Here is a 15,316-nt window from a genome sequence, read left to right on the forward strand (position 1 = left end):
ATGGTTGATAGAATTAACAGTGAAACTATTTGGGCCTGGAGTTTATATTGTGGGAAGGTTTTTGATAACAAATTTAAATTTTTTTAACTAAATATAAGGCTACTCAGATTTGCTGTTTCTCCTTATGTCACTTTTGGTAAGCTGTATTTTTTAAGAAATTTGTCCACTTCATTAAGGTTGGTAAAATTTATAATCTATTTAATAAACCCTCTTTCATTTCTGATATTGGTAAATTGCATACTCTCTCTCTCTTTCTCTCTATCTCAGTGTTTGTCAGTTTTATTGATTTTTTTTTTCAAAGAACCAGCTTTTGACTTTAATTTTCTCTGTTATCTGTCAGTTTTGTCTTTCACTGATTTCTGATCTTAACAATTATTTTCTTCCTTCTGCTTGCTTTGGATTTACTTTACTCTTTATATATTTCCTTAAGAACCTTGGGTTATTGATTTATATAATAATTTAAAACTAAGTTTTTTTTCTATGTTTTAGCTGCATCCTATTAATTTTGTTTTATCCTTACCCAAGGACATTTTTTCATTGCTTTCAGAGAGAGAGGAAGAGAGCAAGAGAGCGAGAGAAACATAGATTGGTTGCATTCTTGTATGTGCCCCGAACCTGGGTATGTGCCCTGACCAGGACTCAATACCATGAACTTTTGGTCTACAGAACAATGTTCCAACCAACTGAGCTACACCAGCCCAGGCCCCATTAATTTTGAGTTTTCACTATCATTTTGTTCAGGGTATTTTCTAATCTCCCTTGTGATTTCTTCTTTGACCATTGGATTATGTAGAGGTGTGTTACTCCTATCATATTTTTATTAATTTCTAATTTAATGCCATTATGGTAAGAGACATATTACTTATGATTTCAGCCATTTAAGATTTAGTAAGACTTGTTTTATGTCCAAGCATATGGATTTATCTTTCTGAACATATGAAGAATATGTAGTCTATGGCTGTTGGGTATAGAATACTGTAAATAACAATTAGTTCATTGTGACTGATTGTGATGTTTGAAACGTCTATGTCTTTACTGATATTTTTTGTCTAATTTTATCAATTACTGAGAGAGAGATAGTAAAATCTTTTACTATTATTGTGAAATTATTTATTTCTTCCCTTCTTTTCATTTTTGCTTTAACTTTTTTGAGGGTCTATTGTTAAGCACATGAACATTTATAGTTGTTATATCTGCTTCAGGAATTGTGCTATTTACCATTATGAAATGTCCTTTATCTCTGATAATATCCCTTATAAATAAAGTGTACTTTATCAGATATCCTTCTTTTAATTAATTTATTTATTTGTTTTTTAATTTATTTATTTCTTTTTCTTTAATTTTTCAAATATATTTGTCTCCATTTACCTGCCAACACTTTCCCCTGCCCTACCCGCCACCACCTCCCCCCCTCAATCCTTCCCCACCATGGCTTCATCCATGTGTCTTTCATACCTGTTCCTGACCCTTCCACTTCCCCTCCCAACTACCCACCTCCCTCCTCCCCTCTCATTACTGTCTGTTTTTGCTTTCAATGTTGCTGGTTATATTTTTCTTCCTTGTTTGTCCTGTTGACTGGGTTCCACTTATAGGTGAGATCATATGGTATTTGTCTTTCACTCCCTGACTTATTTCATTTATCATAATGCTCTCCAGTTCCATCCATGCTGTTGAGAAGGGTAGTAGCTCTTTCTTTCTTTCTGCTGCATTGTGTTCCATTTGTAAATATACCATTGTTTTTTGATCCACTCTTTGTTGATGGGCACATAGGTTGCTTCCAGCACTTGGCTGTAATTGTAAATTGTGCTGCTATGAACATCGGAGTGCATAGGTTCTTTTGAACTGGTGTTTTGGGATTCGTAGGGTATAATCCCAGCAGTGGAATTGCTGGGTCAAAAGGAAGTTCCATTTTTAGCATTTTGAGGAAATTCCACACTGTTTTCCATAGTGGCTGCACCAGTCTGCATTCCCACCAACAGTCTACTAGGGTTCTCTTTTCTACACAATCTCACCAGCACTTGTTATTTGTTTATGATGGCCATTCTGACCAGTGTGAAGTGGTATCTCATTCTGGTTTTAACTTTAATCTCTCAGATGGCTAGTGATGCTGAGCATCCTTTCATATGTCTCTGGGCCCTCTGTATATCCTCCTTGGAGAAGTGTCTGTTCAGGTCCTTTGCTCACATTTTAATTGGACTGTTTGTCTCCCTGGAGAGGAATCGTATGAGTTGTTTATATATTTTGGAGCTCAAACCATTGAGATATCATTGGCAAATATATTTTCTCATACGGCTCATTCCCCTTGCATTTTGCTGATGTTTTCTTTAGCCATGAAGAAGCTTTTTATTTTGATGAAGTTCCATTTGTTTATTCTTTCCTTAATGTCCCTTGCTCTAGGGGACACATCAGTGAAAATATTGCTGCATGGAATATCTGAGAGCTTCCTGTCTATGTTCTCCTCTAGGACTTCCATGGTGACATGACTTATATTTAAGTCTTTTATCCACCTTGAGTTTACTTTTGTGTATGGTGTCAGTTGGTGGTCAAATTTCAATTTTTTGCATGTAGCTGTCTAGCTCTCCCAACACCATTTATTGAAGTGGCCCTTTTAACTCCATTTTATCCTTCTGCCCCTTTTGTTGAATATTAATTGGCTATAGAGACATGGGTTTATTTCTGGGCTCTCTATTCTGCTCCATTGATCTATGTGTCTGTTCTTATGCCAGTACCAGACTGTTTTGATTACAGTGGCATTGTAATATAGTTTGATGTCAGGTATTGTAACTCCTCCTACTTTATTCTTCTTTCTCAAAATTTCTGCAGCTATTTGAGGTCATTTATGGTTCTACATAAATGTTTGAAATGTTTGTTCTATATCTGTGAAATACATCATTGGTGTTTTAATAGGGATTGTGTTAAATCAATGGATTTCTTGGGGTAGTATGGACATTTTGATGATGTTAATTCTTCCAGTCAATGAACACAGTATATGCTTCATTTATTTGTGTATTCCTTGATTGCTTTCTTCAGTGTTGTATAGTTTTCTCCATACAGGTCATTTACCTCCTTGGTTAGGTTTATTCCTGGGTACTTTATTTCTCTTGTTGCTATAGCAAATGGGATTTTTTTCCTGATTTCTGATTCTGATATTTTGTTGTTTATGTACAAAAATGCCTTTGAATTTTGAATATTGACTATGTATCCCACTGTTTTGCAAATTCGCATGTTAGATCAAGTAGTTTTTTGGTTGAGTCTAAAGGGTTTTTTATGTACACTATCATGTCATCTGCAAACCATGACAGTTTTATCTCCTCCTTGCTAATTTGGATGCCTTTTATTTCTTTTTCTTGTCTAATTGCTCTGGCTAGGACTTCGAATACTATATTGAATAGAAATGGTGAAAGCAGACAGTCCTGTCTTGTTCCTGATCGTAGTGGGAAAGCTTTTAGTTTTTGCCCAGTACGATGGGAGTACAATGTTGATTGTAGGTTTTTCATATATGGACTTTATTATGGTGATACATGCCTCCATTATTCCCATTTTACTGAGTGTTTTTATCATAAATGGATGCTGTTCCTTATCAAATGCTATTTCTGCATTTATTGATATGATCATGTGATTGTTGTTTATTACGTTTATTACATGATGTATTATGTTTATTGATTTGCAAATATTGAACCATCATTGCATCCCTGGGACAAATCCCACTTGATCATGGTAGATGACCTTTTTAATGTATTGCTCGATGCAGTTTGCCAATACTTTGTTGAGGATTTTAGCGTCTACATTCATCAGCCATATTGGCTTGTAGTTTTCTTTCTTGGTTGTGTCTTTATCTGGTTTTGGGATGAGGATGATGCTGGCCTCATAAAAAGAGTTTGAGAATCTTCAATCTTTTTGGATTTTTTGGAATAGTCTGAGAAGACAAGAGGTTAGCTCTTCCTGAAATGTTTTGTAAAATTCTCCTGGGAAGCCATCCATCCAGGGCTTTTATGTTTCGCCAATTTGATTACTGCTGTAATTTCACCATCTGATATTGGTCTGTTCAGTCTTTCTGCTTCTTCTCCATTCAGTATTGGAAGGCTTTATTTTTCTAGAAATTTGTCCATCTCATCCAGGTTTTCAAATTTCTTGTTATATAGTTATTTGTTGTAATTTCTTACAATCCTTTGTATATCTGTGGTATCAGTTATAATTTCTCCCCTTTCATTTCTTATATTATTTATTTGGGTCCTCTCCCTTTTTTTCTTGATGAGTCTGCTGAAAGGCTTGTTGATTTTGTTTATCTTTTCAAAGAATCAGCTCCTGGATTGGATGATCCTTTGATTTGTTCTTTTAGTGTCTATGTCATTCAATTCTGCTCTGATCTTGATTCTTTCCTACCTCTACACCCTCTGGGCTTTGTTTGTGGTTGTTTCTCCAGTTCTTGAAGATGTAGTGTTATGTTGTTTATTTAAAATGTTTCTATCTTTTTGAGGTTGGCCAGTATTATTATGAACTTCCCTCTCAGGAGTGCATTCCCTGTGATTCCATAGGTTTTGGACTGTTGTGTGTTCATTTTCATTTGTTTCCAGAAACTTTTTGATTTCTTCTTTGATCTCTTTATCGGCCCATTCATTAATAGCATGCTATTCAGTCTGCATGAGTTTGAATGTTTTTGAGTTTTTTCCTTGAGGTTAGTTTCTCGTTTCAAGACCTTGTGGTCTGATAAAATGCTTGTTATGATTTCAGTTTTCTTGAATTTGTTGAGGCTTGTTTTGTGTCCTGTCATGTGGTCTATCATTGAAAATGTTCCATGTGCATTTGAAAAGAATGTGTATTTTGCTTTTTGGGGATGAAAGATCCTATATATATCACTTAAGTCCATTTAATCTTTTGCGTCATTCAGTTCCACACTATCCCTGTTGATACTTAGTTCAGAAGATCTATCCATTGTTGACAGTGGGATGTTAAAATCCCCTACTATCAGTGTGTTGCTGTCTATATCTTTCTTGAAGTCCTCCAAGATTTTCCTCATGTATTTTGGTGTTCCTATGTTGGGTGCATATAGGTTTACAATGTTTATGTCTTTTTGATGGTTTCCTCCTTTTCGTACTATGAAGTGTCCTTCTGGGTCTCTTTTTGTGGTCTTGGTTGAAATCTATTTTGTCTGATATAAATATTGCTACTCAGCTTTTTTTCCCCTGCCCATTTGCTTGGAATATTTATTTCCATCCCTTTACTTTCAGTCTTTGTAGTCCTTTGTTCTGAGGTGGGTCTCGTGTAGGCAGCATATGTGTGGGTCATGTTGTTTTTAATCTATTCAGCTACCCTATGTCTTTTGATTGAGCATTTAATCCATTTACATTTAAAGTTATTATTGATAGGTACTTATTTATTTTTTTCCTTTGTACCTGTGTTCCTCTCTTTCTCACTGTTTTTCTTCATCTTCTTAAAGCAGTCTCTTTAGCATATCTTGCATTGCTGGTTTGGTGGAGACGTATTCTTTTAGCCTTGTTTTGTGTGGGAAACTCCTTGTTTCACCTTCCATTTTAACTGAAAGCATGGCTGGGTAGAGCAGTCTTGGTTGCAGGCCTTTGCCATCAAGACTGGGAATGTTTCTTGCCATTCCTTTCTGACTTGTAGTAATTCTGTTGAGAAGCCAGCTGCTAGCTGTACTGGGACTCCATTGTATGTTACTACCTGTTTCTCCCTTGCTGCCTTTAGGATTCTCTGTTTGTCTTTGATATTTGCCATTTTATTGATGATGTGTCTTGGAGTGGACCTCATTGGGTCTTCTTGATTGGGGCTCTCTGTGCTTCCTGGACTTGTGTGACTTTTTCTCTCCTCAGACTTAGGGAAGTTTTCCATCATTATTTTTTCAAACAGGTTTTCTATCCCTTGCTCCTCTTTTTCTTGTATACCTATTATATGGATATTATTACGTTTCAGGTTTTCTTGCATTTCCCTCAACATCCCTTCATTTTTTTGACTCTTCATTTTCTTGCTCTTTCTGGGAGCTTTTTTCTACCTTGTCCTCCAACTCACTTATTCAGTCCTCTGCTATATCTGGCCTGCTTTTGATTCCTTCTATTGTGTTGTTCAACTCAGAAATTATAATCATTTCTCTTGCCTTTATTGATAGCTTCTATGTCCTTTTTCATACTGATATAATTTTCAGTAAATTCTTCATGGTGTCCTCTGCAGTTCTTCTGTAGTTTTTGGTAAAAATCTTTGAGTACACTGATCTCACTGAGCTTCCTTAAAATCATTGTTTGAACTCAATATCTCATAGTTTACTCGCCTCTATTTCATTTAGTCCTCTTTCTGGGGATGCCTCCTTTTCCTTAGATTGGGGGATATTTCTTTGTCTTCACATCATTTGTGAGACTCTTCTTTTTCTGCTTCTGCTTCTTAAATTGCTATGTCTTGACTCCCTGACTTTTTGTTGTGAATTTCCATGGTAGGTAGGAGACCGCTGTATTTTTTTTTTTTTTTTTTGGATCTGCCTCTGATGATGTCAGCTGTTGACCCCTTCTGACCTCAGGCAGTCTTTTTGAGACTTCCAGGAATCTATTATCTGTGGCTGTCTCCTTCAGTTGTTAATCTAGTCACTCTGCATTCAGCAATCAGGTTTAGGCACCACAGGGTGGGCCAGAGTCCCTCCTGGGTCAGGGTTATTGTGTCCTCTCATGCTTCTGCCACTCAGGAGTGGTCTGCCTTAGCAAGATGGTGGCTGCCACATGGGGGCGGCATCAGCACCAGGATCCTGCTGGCTAATCCCTCAGTTCTCTACCCAAAGCCTCCATCTCCAGACTCTCCTCAAGTGTCTCTAGACCACTCTGTGCCCCCTTTAGCCAGGGATGTACTGTCTGTGACTGCTACCCTGTACTCAGCCGTCAAGCTTGTGCACCACTGGGCCAGGGCAGAGCCTCGTTGGGGCGGGGCTACTGTGTCCTCTCATGCTGCTGTGGCCCAGAGGAGTGGTCTGACTGAGAAAGATGTCTACTGCCATATCAGGAGTGAGTCAGCACTGTGACCCCACCTGTACTCTCTCTGTTCTCTACTCAAAGTCTCCTTCCCCAGTCTCTCCTCAGGCAGCTCCAGCCCACTCTGCCTCCGCCTTTGCTGGAGCCCAGAGTAAGTGGCTGCAAATAAAAATGTACGCACTGGCCCTTTAAACAGCTCTTTGCATCTCCTGCCACCCATCTCTGTCGGAAAGGAACCCTGCTGGTTTTCGTAGCTGGCTGTTATTTGTGTACTTTTTGAGCTCCAGTGCTGTACGCTGGAAATCCCTGCCTATGGTTGAGACCCCACTCTTCTCACAGGGATCCAAGTAGCCATTTCAATATCCTTCTGGTGCTGCTGCCATCGGCAACCCCACTAGCCTCCTTGAGTCTCTACCACACTCCTTATTAGTTACATTGTGCTAAAACCGATTCCTCTGTCCGAGGTGTTAAGGCTCTTCTCTTACTGTTTTTTAGTTGTTTGTTCCAGGTGAGTTCTCCTCAATTTAGCTATAATTCCAGATGGTCCTGGGAGGAGATCAATGTAACTTCCATTCACTCCTCCACCATCTTGAAGTCTCAAATTAAATTTTTCTAAACAAAGTGTTTTTCATAGTGTATGATGAATGATGTTTATCAGGTTGGTGACACTTGATCTGCTAACCAGGGAGTGTTGCTCTCCCTAGTCTGAATTATAAATATGTCATCTTAAACATTTATTCAGAACAATACCAATGTGGCTAGGTATTTCTACTTCATATTTCATCCAATATGTAATATTCAGTTGTCATTACAGGAACACATGAATTGTGTTTGAGAGACCTGTAACTTAGAACATGTGTTCCCATGAACAGTGTTAGATTTGCTTTTCTGTCTAGCCCACAAACTCCTATGAAACCCCAAATGCAGCCAAATTGTGAATGCCTACACCAAAACAGTATAAAAAAATTCTTTTGCAATATGAGTAATTTTAAAAACCCAGGAAAATAAGAATTAGTAGACTTAATTTTCTACTTAACAAAAAGTAGGTTTAATTAGGAAAAATACTGGATAGGTTGAAGAACTTTTGTGGAGATGGTGAAGGGACTTTGAGCACCTTCAAGGACTCAAGAGGTTGATACTACTTTTTTTTAATGTATAATTTCAATTCAAATAAAATTGCTTTCTATATTTCTATATGAGAAATCTATTTTATATGGATGGGAGAGGAGTGTAGGTAAGACAAAGTGGAGTAAGGAGACAAAGATTCAGAGTCAGAGACAGACTCAGAGATATATATTTTTTGTGGTCACTGAATAAAAGTTATAAAACAGGAAGAATTTAAGAGATTCAAAAGAAAGAAGGTGCCTGGGATGGGAGTAACTGGGATAGGGTTACATAGTGAGTGAACAGACACATAGAAAAGGAAAAGGATTATGTTGGGTCCATGGGGGAGAATAAAGGGCATCACTGAGATGATGGATGTGAGTTTTTCATGTCCAATAGAACTTTCTGTGAGGATGGAAATCATTTATATCTGTGTTGTCCAATATGGCAGCAAGTAGACACCTGTAGCTTTTGAGAATTTGAAATAGACCACTACAACTGAGGGTCTGGATTTTAAATTTTGTTTAATTTTAACTAATTTAGGCTTGAATTTACAGTTATGCATGACTAATCACTACCACAGGGTCATTCATCATTCATGTACCATTCATGGGTTTGGGGAAGGGATATGGAAAGTGGATACTTTGGGCCCAGAACAGCTAATTTTTGTACAGAATGGGGCAAATAAGGTGGGTAAAGGAGGAATGTAAAGGGAGCAGGGAAGTGGCCAGCAGTGTGATGAGGATCCATACTATTTTTTTTAGCATGCTTCAAATAGGGTGGCAAATTATATTTAAGTAAAAATTAAATGTTTGAGCTTACCTCAACTGTTTCAACAACAACTGAAGACTTAAAAACAACTAACTTGGATTGTTTTAATGACTTTCAACATTAATGTAGAAGATAATGTTCAGATGAGCAGGAGAAAGTATTAAAATTTGGGCAGAGAATGGAGGGGGCATACAGATCACTTCTAAGGACACTGCAGAGGGCTTTGTGACTCTTCTACAACACAGTGCTTGGCATATGGTAGGTACCCCATAAATATTTATTCAATGACTGTGCCATCCCAGGGCAGGAGACAATAAGAAAGGAGCTCAGACATGGTGGATGCTGAGGCTGATGGGCCTATCATCTTCTCTATAGCATCTTGCAGGGATGGTATTTTTTGAATTTAAAAGACCAGGCATGGGGCAGCTTGAAGACTCAAGATTAGATAAGGTGACTCTAAGAAGGAACCTAGAGAGATGTAAGTGTCAGACACAGAAAAAGAAAGAGGAAGATGGAAGAAGGCTAAGACAGAGCTATTTAAAATATAGGAGGATGAGGGGAAAGTAGTGTCTCAATGAACTGTAAACCTCCTTGTGAGGAAAAAATGCTGACTCTTTTGGTAGGTATTCCATCATTTGGCATCCCTCTCTACACTGGATGACTACATTGAGTGATAAAAACAAAAGAGTGCATGCCCTGGCCAGGTGGCTCAGCTGGTTGGAGCATCATCCTCTACCCCAAAAGGTTGCACGTTTGTTCCCCAGTTGGGGCGTGTACAGAAGGCAGCCAGTTGATGCTTCTCACATCGATATCTCTCTCTCTCTCCCCCCACCCCCTCTTTTCCTCTCTCTTGCTCTAAAATCAGTAAACATATTCTCAAGTGAGGATTAAAAAACTTAAAAAAAGAAAATAAAAGAATGACATTTGGTGACCTTAATTTGCTCTTCCTACCAAACAGGAGTGTCTGTCTGTCTGTCTTTCTCTCACTCTCACACACGGCAATATGACAAACTTTTAGTAGATTTAGATTTTTTGTGTGTGTTCTCCAAATAATGTCCTGTTGAATGTTCACACTCTTGGGAAAGTAAAGAGTGATAACTAAGTAACAATGTGATTGTTAACTTATTAGATATTCTTCAGCTTCTGTGAGAAGAATGTGGATTATGAAACATTTAAAGCACTCAATGATGCATGCCTTGTCTATGATGGCCGACTTGTGATTGATGCAAACTTCCACACCAACGACATAGCCATAAGAGCTGCTGGTTCCCTCACCAAATTCTCCAATAGATATTATTCAAATGAGTGGAATCACAGCAGCTTCAGTTCCAAAGAAGTTGGCTTCCAGCTGGCAGCAGCTATGCTCAATCTCTTTGACCCAACCCTGGAGCCTGTGACTGAACCACCAGCTGATCTTGACCAACTCATCCCCATGTACAAGGGAGCCAAGATCCAAGGTGTGTAATAGGTCACCTTATACCCCCAGATGAAACCAGCAGTTGGATCTGGGTCAATGCCTAGGGCAGCCCTCCATCCTTTTCTTAGGCTTGGTGAGGAAACTCCTCTGTCTCAGTGTGTTTGCACAGAGACGGGTGAGGGCTCTCTCTCATTTTTAAAGTATTTATCATGGACCTGACATTATTATTATTATGGTCTTTTGCATTTTGAGCCTTTATTGTGGGCTATATAATAACTGTGGTCCCATTTTACATATAAAGTAAAACACTGGAGTATGATCAGTAACTTGCCCGGAGGTTACTCACAACTGGTCACAATGGTATGATGCTTTGACATCTTACAAAACTTTCATTCTTACTCTAAGTTCAGAAATAAAGAGACCCTTCCAAGCACCCCAGGCTTTAGCCTAATATCAGATGGATAAGCCAAACCATCTGCAGCTGTCACAGAACACGTTCATATGCTAAGCCTTGTTGATCTCTAAGGAGATCAACATATGAGTAACATGGGATTTCTTTATGTTTAGGGGTTGAGAAATACCTTTGAAAACACTATCTTTGAATGTGGTAGACTCTACCAGAAAAATGCATATATTTACAAAATTTTGTTCATTTCTAGAAGGTTGAAGGACTAATACACAAAGCTATCCATAGACTCCCTAGGGTATCCATGGACCATAAGTCAGTAACTAGAACATCAGACTAAAGAGACAAAAGTCCTGTACTCCAGACCTCACCTTTTTCTATCTATCTACATGGCCTTAAGGAGTCCTGCTCTGCTTCTCATTCTCGATGAGACCCTCGGGAAAGATAGAGGCCATGGAAAAAAAGAAGAGATGGGTTGGGTGCCAGATACCAGAGTTAGGTCAGGCTCATACTTCTGGGACAAACTAGAAATATTAAGAATTTGAAAACAGTATGGAGTTACCTTAAAAAATTAGAAATGGAACTGCCTTTTGACCCAGTGACCCCACTTCTGGGAATATAACCTAAGAATCCTAAAACACCAATCAGAAATATATGCATCCTTATGTTCATAGCAGCATTGTTTACAATAGCCAAGATCTGAAAACAGCCCAAGTGCTCATCAGTGGATTAGTGAATTAAAAAAGATGTGGTACATTTACACATGGAATACTATGTGGCCATAAAAAAGAAAGAACTCTACCCTTTGAGATAGCATGAATGGACCTGCAGATTATTTTGCTAAGTGAAATACGCAAGTCAGAGAAAGACAAATAGCATATGATCTCACTTATAGGTGGAATCTAATGAACAAAATAAACTGATGAACCAAATAGAACAAGAGGCATGGATACATAGAACAGACTAACATATCTCAGAAGGGAGAGGGCTGGGGTTAAGGTGCTAGATTAAAGAAGGTGAAGAGATTAGTCAAAGAACAGATATGTTTAGCCTGTGGACACAGACAATGGTATGGTGAAGGCCACAGGAGAAGGGGTGAGGGCTGTGTGGAAGTGGGCAAAGACGGGTCGGAGGGAATGGGGGACATGGAGGACATCTGTAATAGCATCAACAACACAAAAAAGAATGTGATAATGATAGCTTCCTAAAACATTGGACAAGAAATTTATTGATTTTCCTTATAACATTAATTTTTTAAATATTTTGGTTAAATATGGGAGGGGTGATGAGTGATAGGAAAACCACTGTAACAGTTAAAGATTCTAAAGATCTCGTTCTGGCTTTGAGAGGTATAAGGTAGAGTAACAGGAGTTATGAAAAATTACAGGATACACAAGATCAGCTCGACACATCTCCTTGGAACACTGTGAGCTACATTATGGGTTGTAATGGCACATCCACATTGATTTTCTTAAGTAAAGCCCAACCATCCCAGGGAGTTCCTTTCTAATAACAGTGCTTTAGTGGGAAAGTTTGAGTAGAATGCATCATTATAGGCATCTCTGTCTTATAGTAAAGATATAAGCTCACTAATCTTATTAACAACTAAATTAAAATGTGGAAAACTTGCCATTTCCTCTAGGAGGCATTCTTCCTGGGTCTTATCATTACCTGCACATCGCCAAGCCTGCCATTTTAACTCCCTTGGAAGTACAAATGGCTCAGTCTGATTTTGTAAGTATTATTTTTGAATTTCATTTTACTTTCAAATATAACACTTTGTTTACAGGGGATGAATTCTTTTTTCAGATCTTTAGTGTAATGTATTGGTTCATGCATCAGAAAGCCACTGAGGTAGCCAGATCCCAAGCTGGTGCTCAGTGACTCCAGCCTCTTGGTATTCATGCCCCTGTGTGTTCCCCTCATAGTTAATAGGGCTTATCTGTGTAGCTAACAGTATATTGTGGAAATGACAGTTTGAGTCTTCCAATGCTAGGCTATGAAAATATTAGAGTTTCCTCCTTGCACCCTCCTGGATGATTTACTGCCCTGATTGTAAGGCCTTGTATGCAAACCTTCATAGGAGTCCATGTGTTAATAATTTGAGGATTTATGCTCCAGTCATTAGTAGTCTGCCAGTCATGTGAGGGAGCTGCGTTGGGAATAATCCTTCAGCCCCAGTCAAGCCTTTAGATGATGCAGCCCCTGCCAAAGTCTTAACTACACATTGATGAGAGGCCATGAGCCAGAATCCCCCAGCTAAGCCACTTCTAATTTCTGACTTTCAAAGACAAAGGTAATAAGAGTTTATTGTTGTTTTGAGTCACCAAATGTTTTTTAACAGATTTTTTAAAGAACCAGTTTTAGGTTCACAAGATAATTGAGAGGAAAGTACAGATATTTCCCATTTATCCCTATCCCCATTCATGCATACTGTCCTCATTATCAACATCCCTAATTCAGAGTGATATTTACTGTGATCGATGAACTTAAATTGACACATCATTATGACCCAAAGTCTACAGTTTTCTTAGGGCTCACTCTTAGTGTTATACATTCTATAGGTTTGGACAAATGTATAATGACATGTGTCCATCATTACAGTAATCATATAGAATAGTTTCACTGCCATAAGAATCCTCTGTGCTCCACCTATTCATCCCTCTCTCCCACTTAGCCTCTGGCACCCATTGATCTTTTTACTCTCTCCATTGTTTTGCCTTGTCCAAAATGTCATATAGTTGGAGTCATATGGTATGTAGCCTTTTCAGGTTGGCTTTTTTTCACTTTGTAATATGCATTTGTGCTACTGTCTTGATAGCTCATTTCTTTTTAGTATTCCATTGTCTGAATGTATCACAGTTTATTTCTCTATTCACCTACTGAAGAACATTAAGCCACTAAGTGATACATCAATAGATAACTAAAATAACCATCTTCATGGCAACATAGCAAGTAAATCTCATAGGGTCTGGACTCTGCATGCAGACCTTGTTGTTCTCCTTCTCTCCCTGAATTATACCAGAAGGATCATCCAGAAGGTACAGAAGTGTGATGGGGGGACATCCCTGGGCTCAAGGTAACCATTAAGGGCACATGTGGTTGGTCAGTTGGCAAGTTCCTCAAATAAGATTCTCTGACAGAAGGTCCCAAACTGATGTTTGTTGACAATTGGGGGTTTCCTTTCTGATGTGTCATGTTCGCTTTTTTGTCAGTGAGGCAGAAACTGGAAGTTGACAACTTAACCTCTCTTCCCATTTTCTTATCATTAGTATTTTTGGTGTCAGTGATAAAAACAACTTAAACACTTTCCCCAGATTTCCTTGAGACTAGGGTCATCCACATGTCAGGTTCTGATCAATGAGATGTTAGTGGAAGCTGTTGGAAAATTCCTCAAAAGGTATACAGGTTCAAATTAGATAGACTATTGTCCCCTTACCTTTTTCCCTTCAGGAAATTGGAATCCCAGCTCTTCCATTTAATTTCCATGGACTTTGGACAAACTATTCAACTTCTCTGCATGTCTGTGATTATTAGGGATCATACATAGAGTAACATTGCCTTTTGAGAACAAAACAGGTGACCAATCAATGGTGCATGTTGTTAATCATAGTTCCAGATAAATAAAGAAATCTTTTTCTTCCAGGGAAAGAGCAAATACTCTGTGTTTAAAATTTATTCCCTTGGGCCTTTCCTAAGTTCTGTTGAGTATGCTTTCTATATGTGGTCGGATGAAAACTTTTCTTACAAATAAAGGATCATAATGAATGATGTTCCAGTTTCTATTGCCATGTAACAAAACTTTGCATCATGAAGCAGCTATTTGATTCTGTTCAGATTCCTTGGGTCAGGGATTCAGACAGAGCACAGCGGGAAGGGCTTAGTCACTGTTCCACAGTGTCTGGAGCCTCAGCTCAGAAGACTTGAAGGTTAGGGGTGACACAATGGTAGATCCTCTGAGGCCTTGTTACTCACCTAGGCTGGGATGACTCAAACACAGGGAGTGCTGAGCAGAGCATCACACTTGGGCTGTCCATGTGGCCTGGGCTTCTGCACAGCATGGTAGCCTCAAGGAGTCAGATTTCTCATGTGACAGCTCAGGGATCTGAGTGCAATTGTCCCCACTAGAAAGTTGGTAGCTGCATTGCTTTTCATGACTCGACCTCAAAAGTCACACAGCATTATTTCCCTTACATCCTTGGTTGTTGTAGTCACAGCCCATCAGAACTTAAGGAGAGGGGACATAGACTTCCTCTCTCATGGGAAGAGTGTAAAGGTCATATTATAAGAGTATGTGGGATAGGGGATATTGTTGTGGCTATCTTTGGAGAATACAGTCTGCCACTGATAACGTGTGGCATTAGATGAACAGGGTGAAGCCAAGACAATGTGTTCAGAGGTGAGCACTTTGTTCATTGTAGGGAAATAGCTGGAGCCAAATATGTTCAAGAGCTAGACAATATTGGACTTCGTTTCAGACAGAACCCGGTTCTTCAAGGACACTGTGATTTCCTACATGCAGTGTCATTTATTTATGAACCACTGGCTGTCTGTGAATAAAGTCAGTGGAGAAGTCAAAGGGATTTTTAAATAATGAGAACTTTCATAAGAATACAACTTTAATAGATTCTTTGGCTGGTGCTATCATGG

The 15,316-nt window shown here is 38.7% G+C and overlaps 1 protein-coding gene across 1 annotated transcript in view; it reads left to right on the plus strand.

Moving 5' to 3' along the window:
- CFAP61 (cilia and flagella associated protein 61) overlaps positions 1-15,316 on the plus strand; it is a 428,437-nt gene that overhangs the window by 314,860 nt on the left and 98,261 nt on the right. Inside the window, exons 22-23 of the mRNA XM_054574135.1 lie at positions 9,973-10,300; positions 12,309-12,400. Coding sequence (XP_054430110.1) covers positions 9,973-10,300; positions 12,309-12,400 — 420 coding nt within the window. The remainder of the gene's footprint in view (positions 1-9,972; positions 10,301-12,308; positions 12,401-15,316) is intronic.

Source organism: Pteronotus mesoamericanus, unplaced genomic scaffold (assembly GCF_021234165.1).
Source record: "Pteronotus mesoamericanus isolate MK-2021 breed Mesoamerican mustached bat unplaced genomic scaffold, CSHL_Meso_final contig_25, whole genome shotgun sequence".
NCBI classification, from domain to species: Eukaryota; Metazoa; Chordata; class Mammalia; order Chiroptera; family Mormoopidae; genus Pteronotus; species Pteronotus mesoamericanus.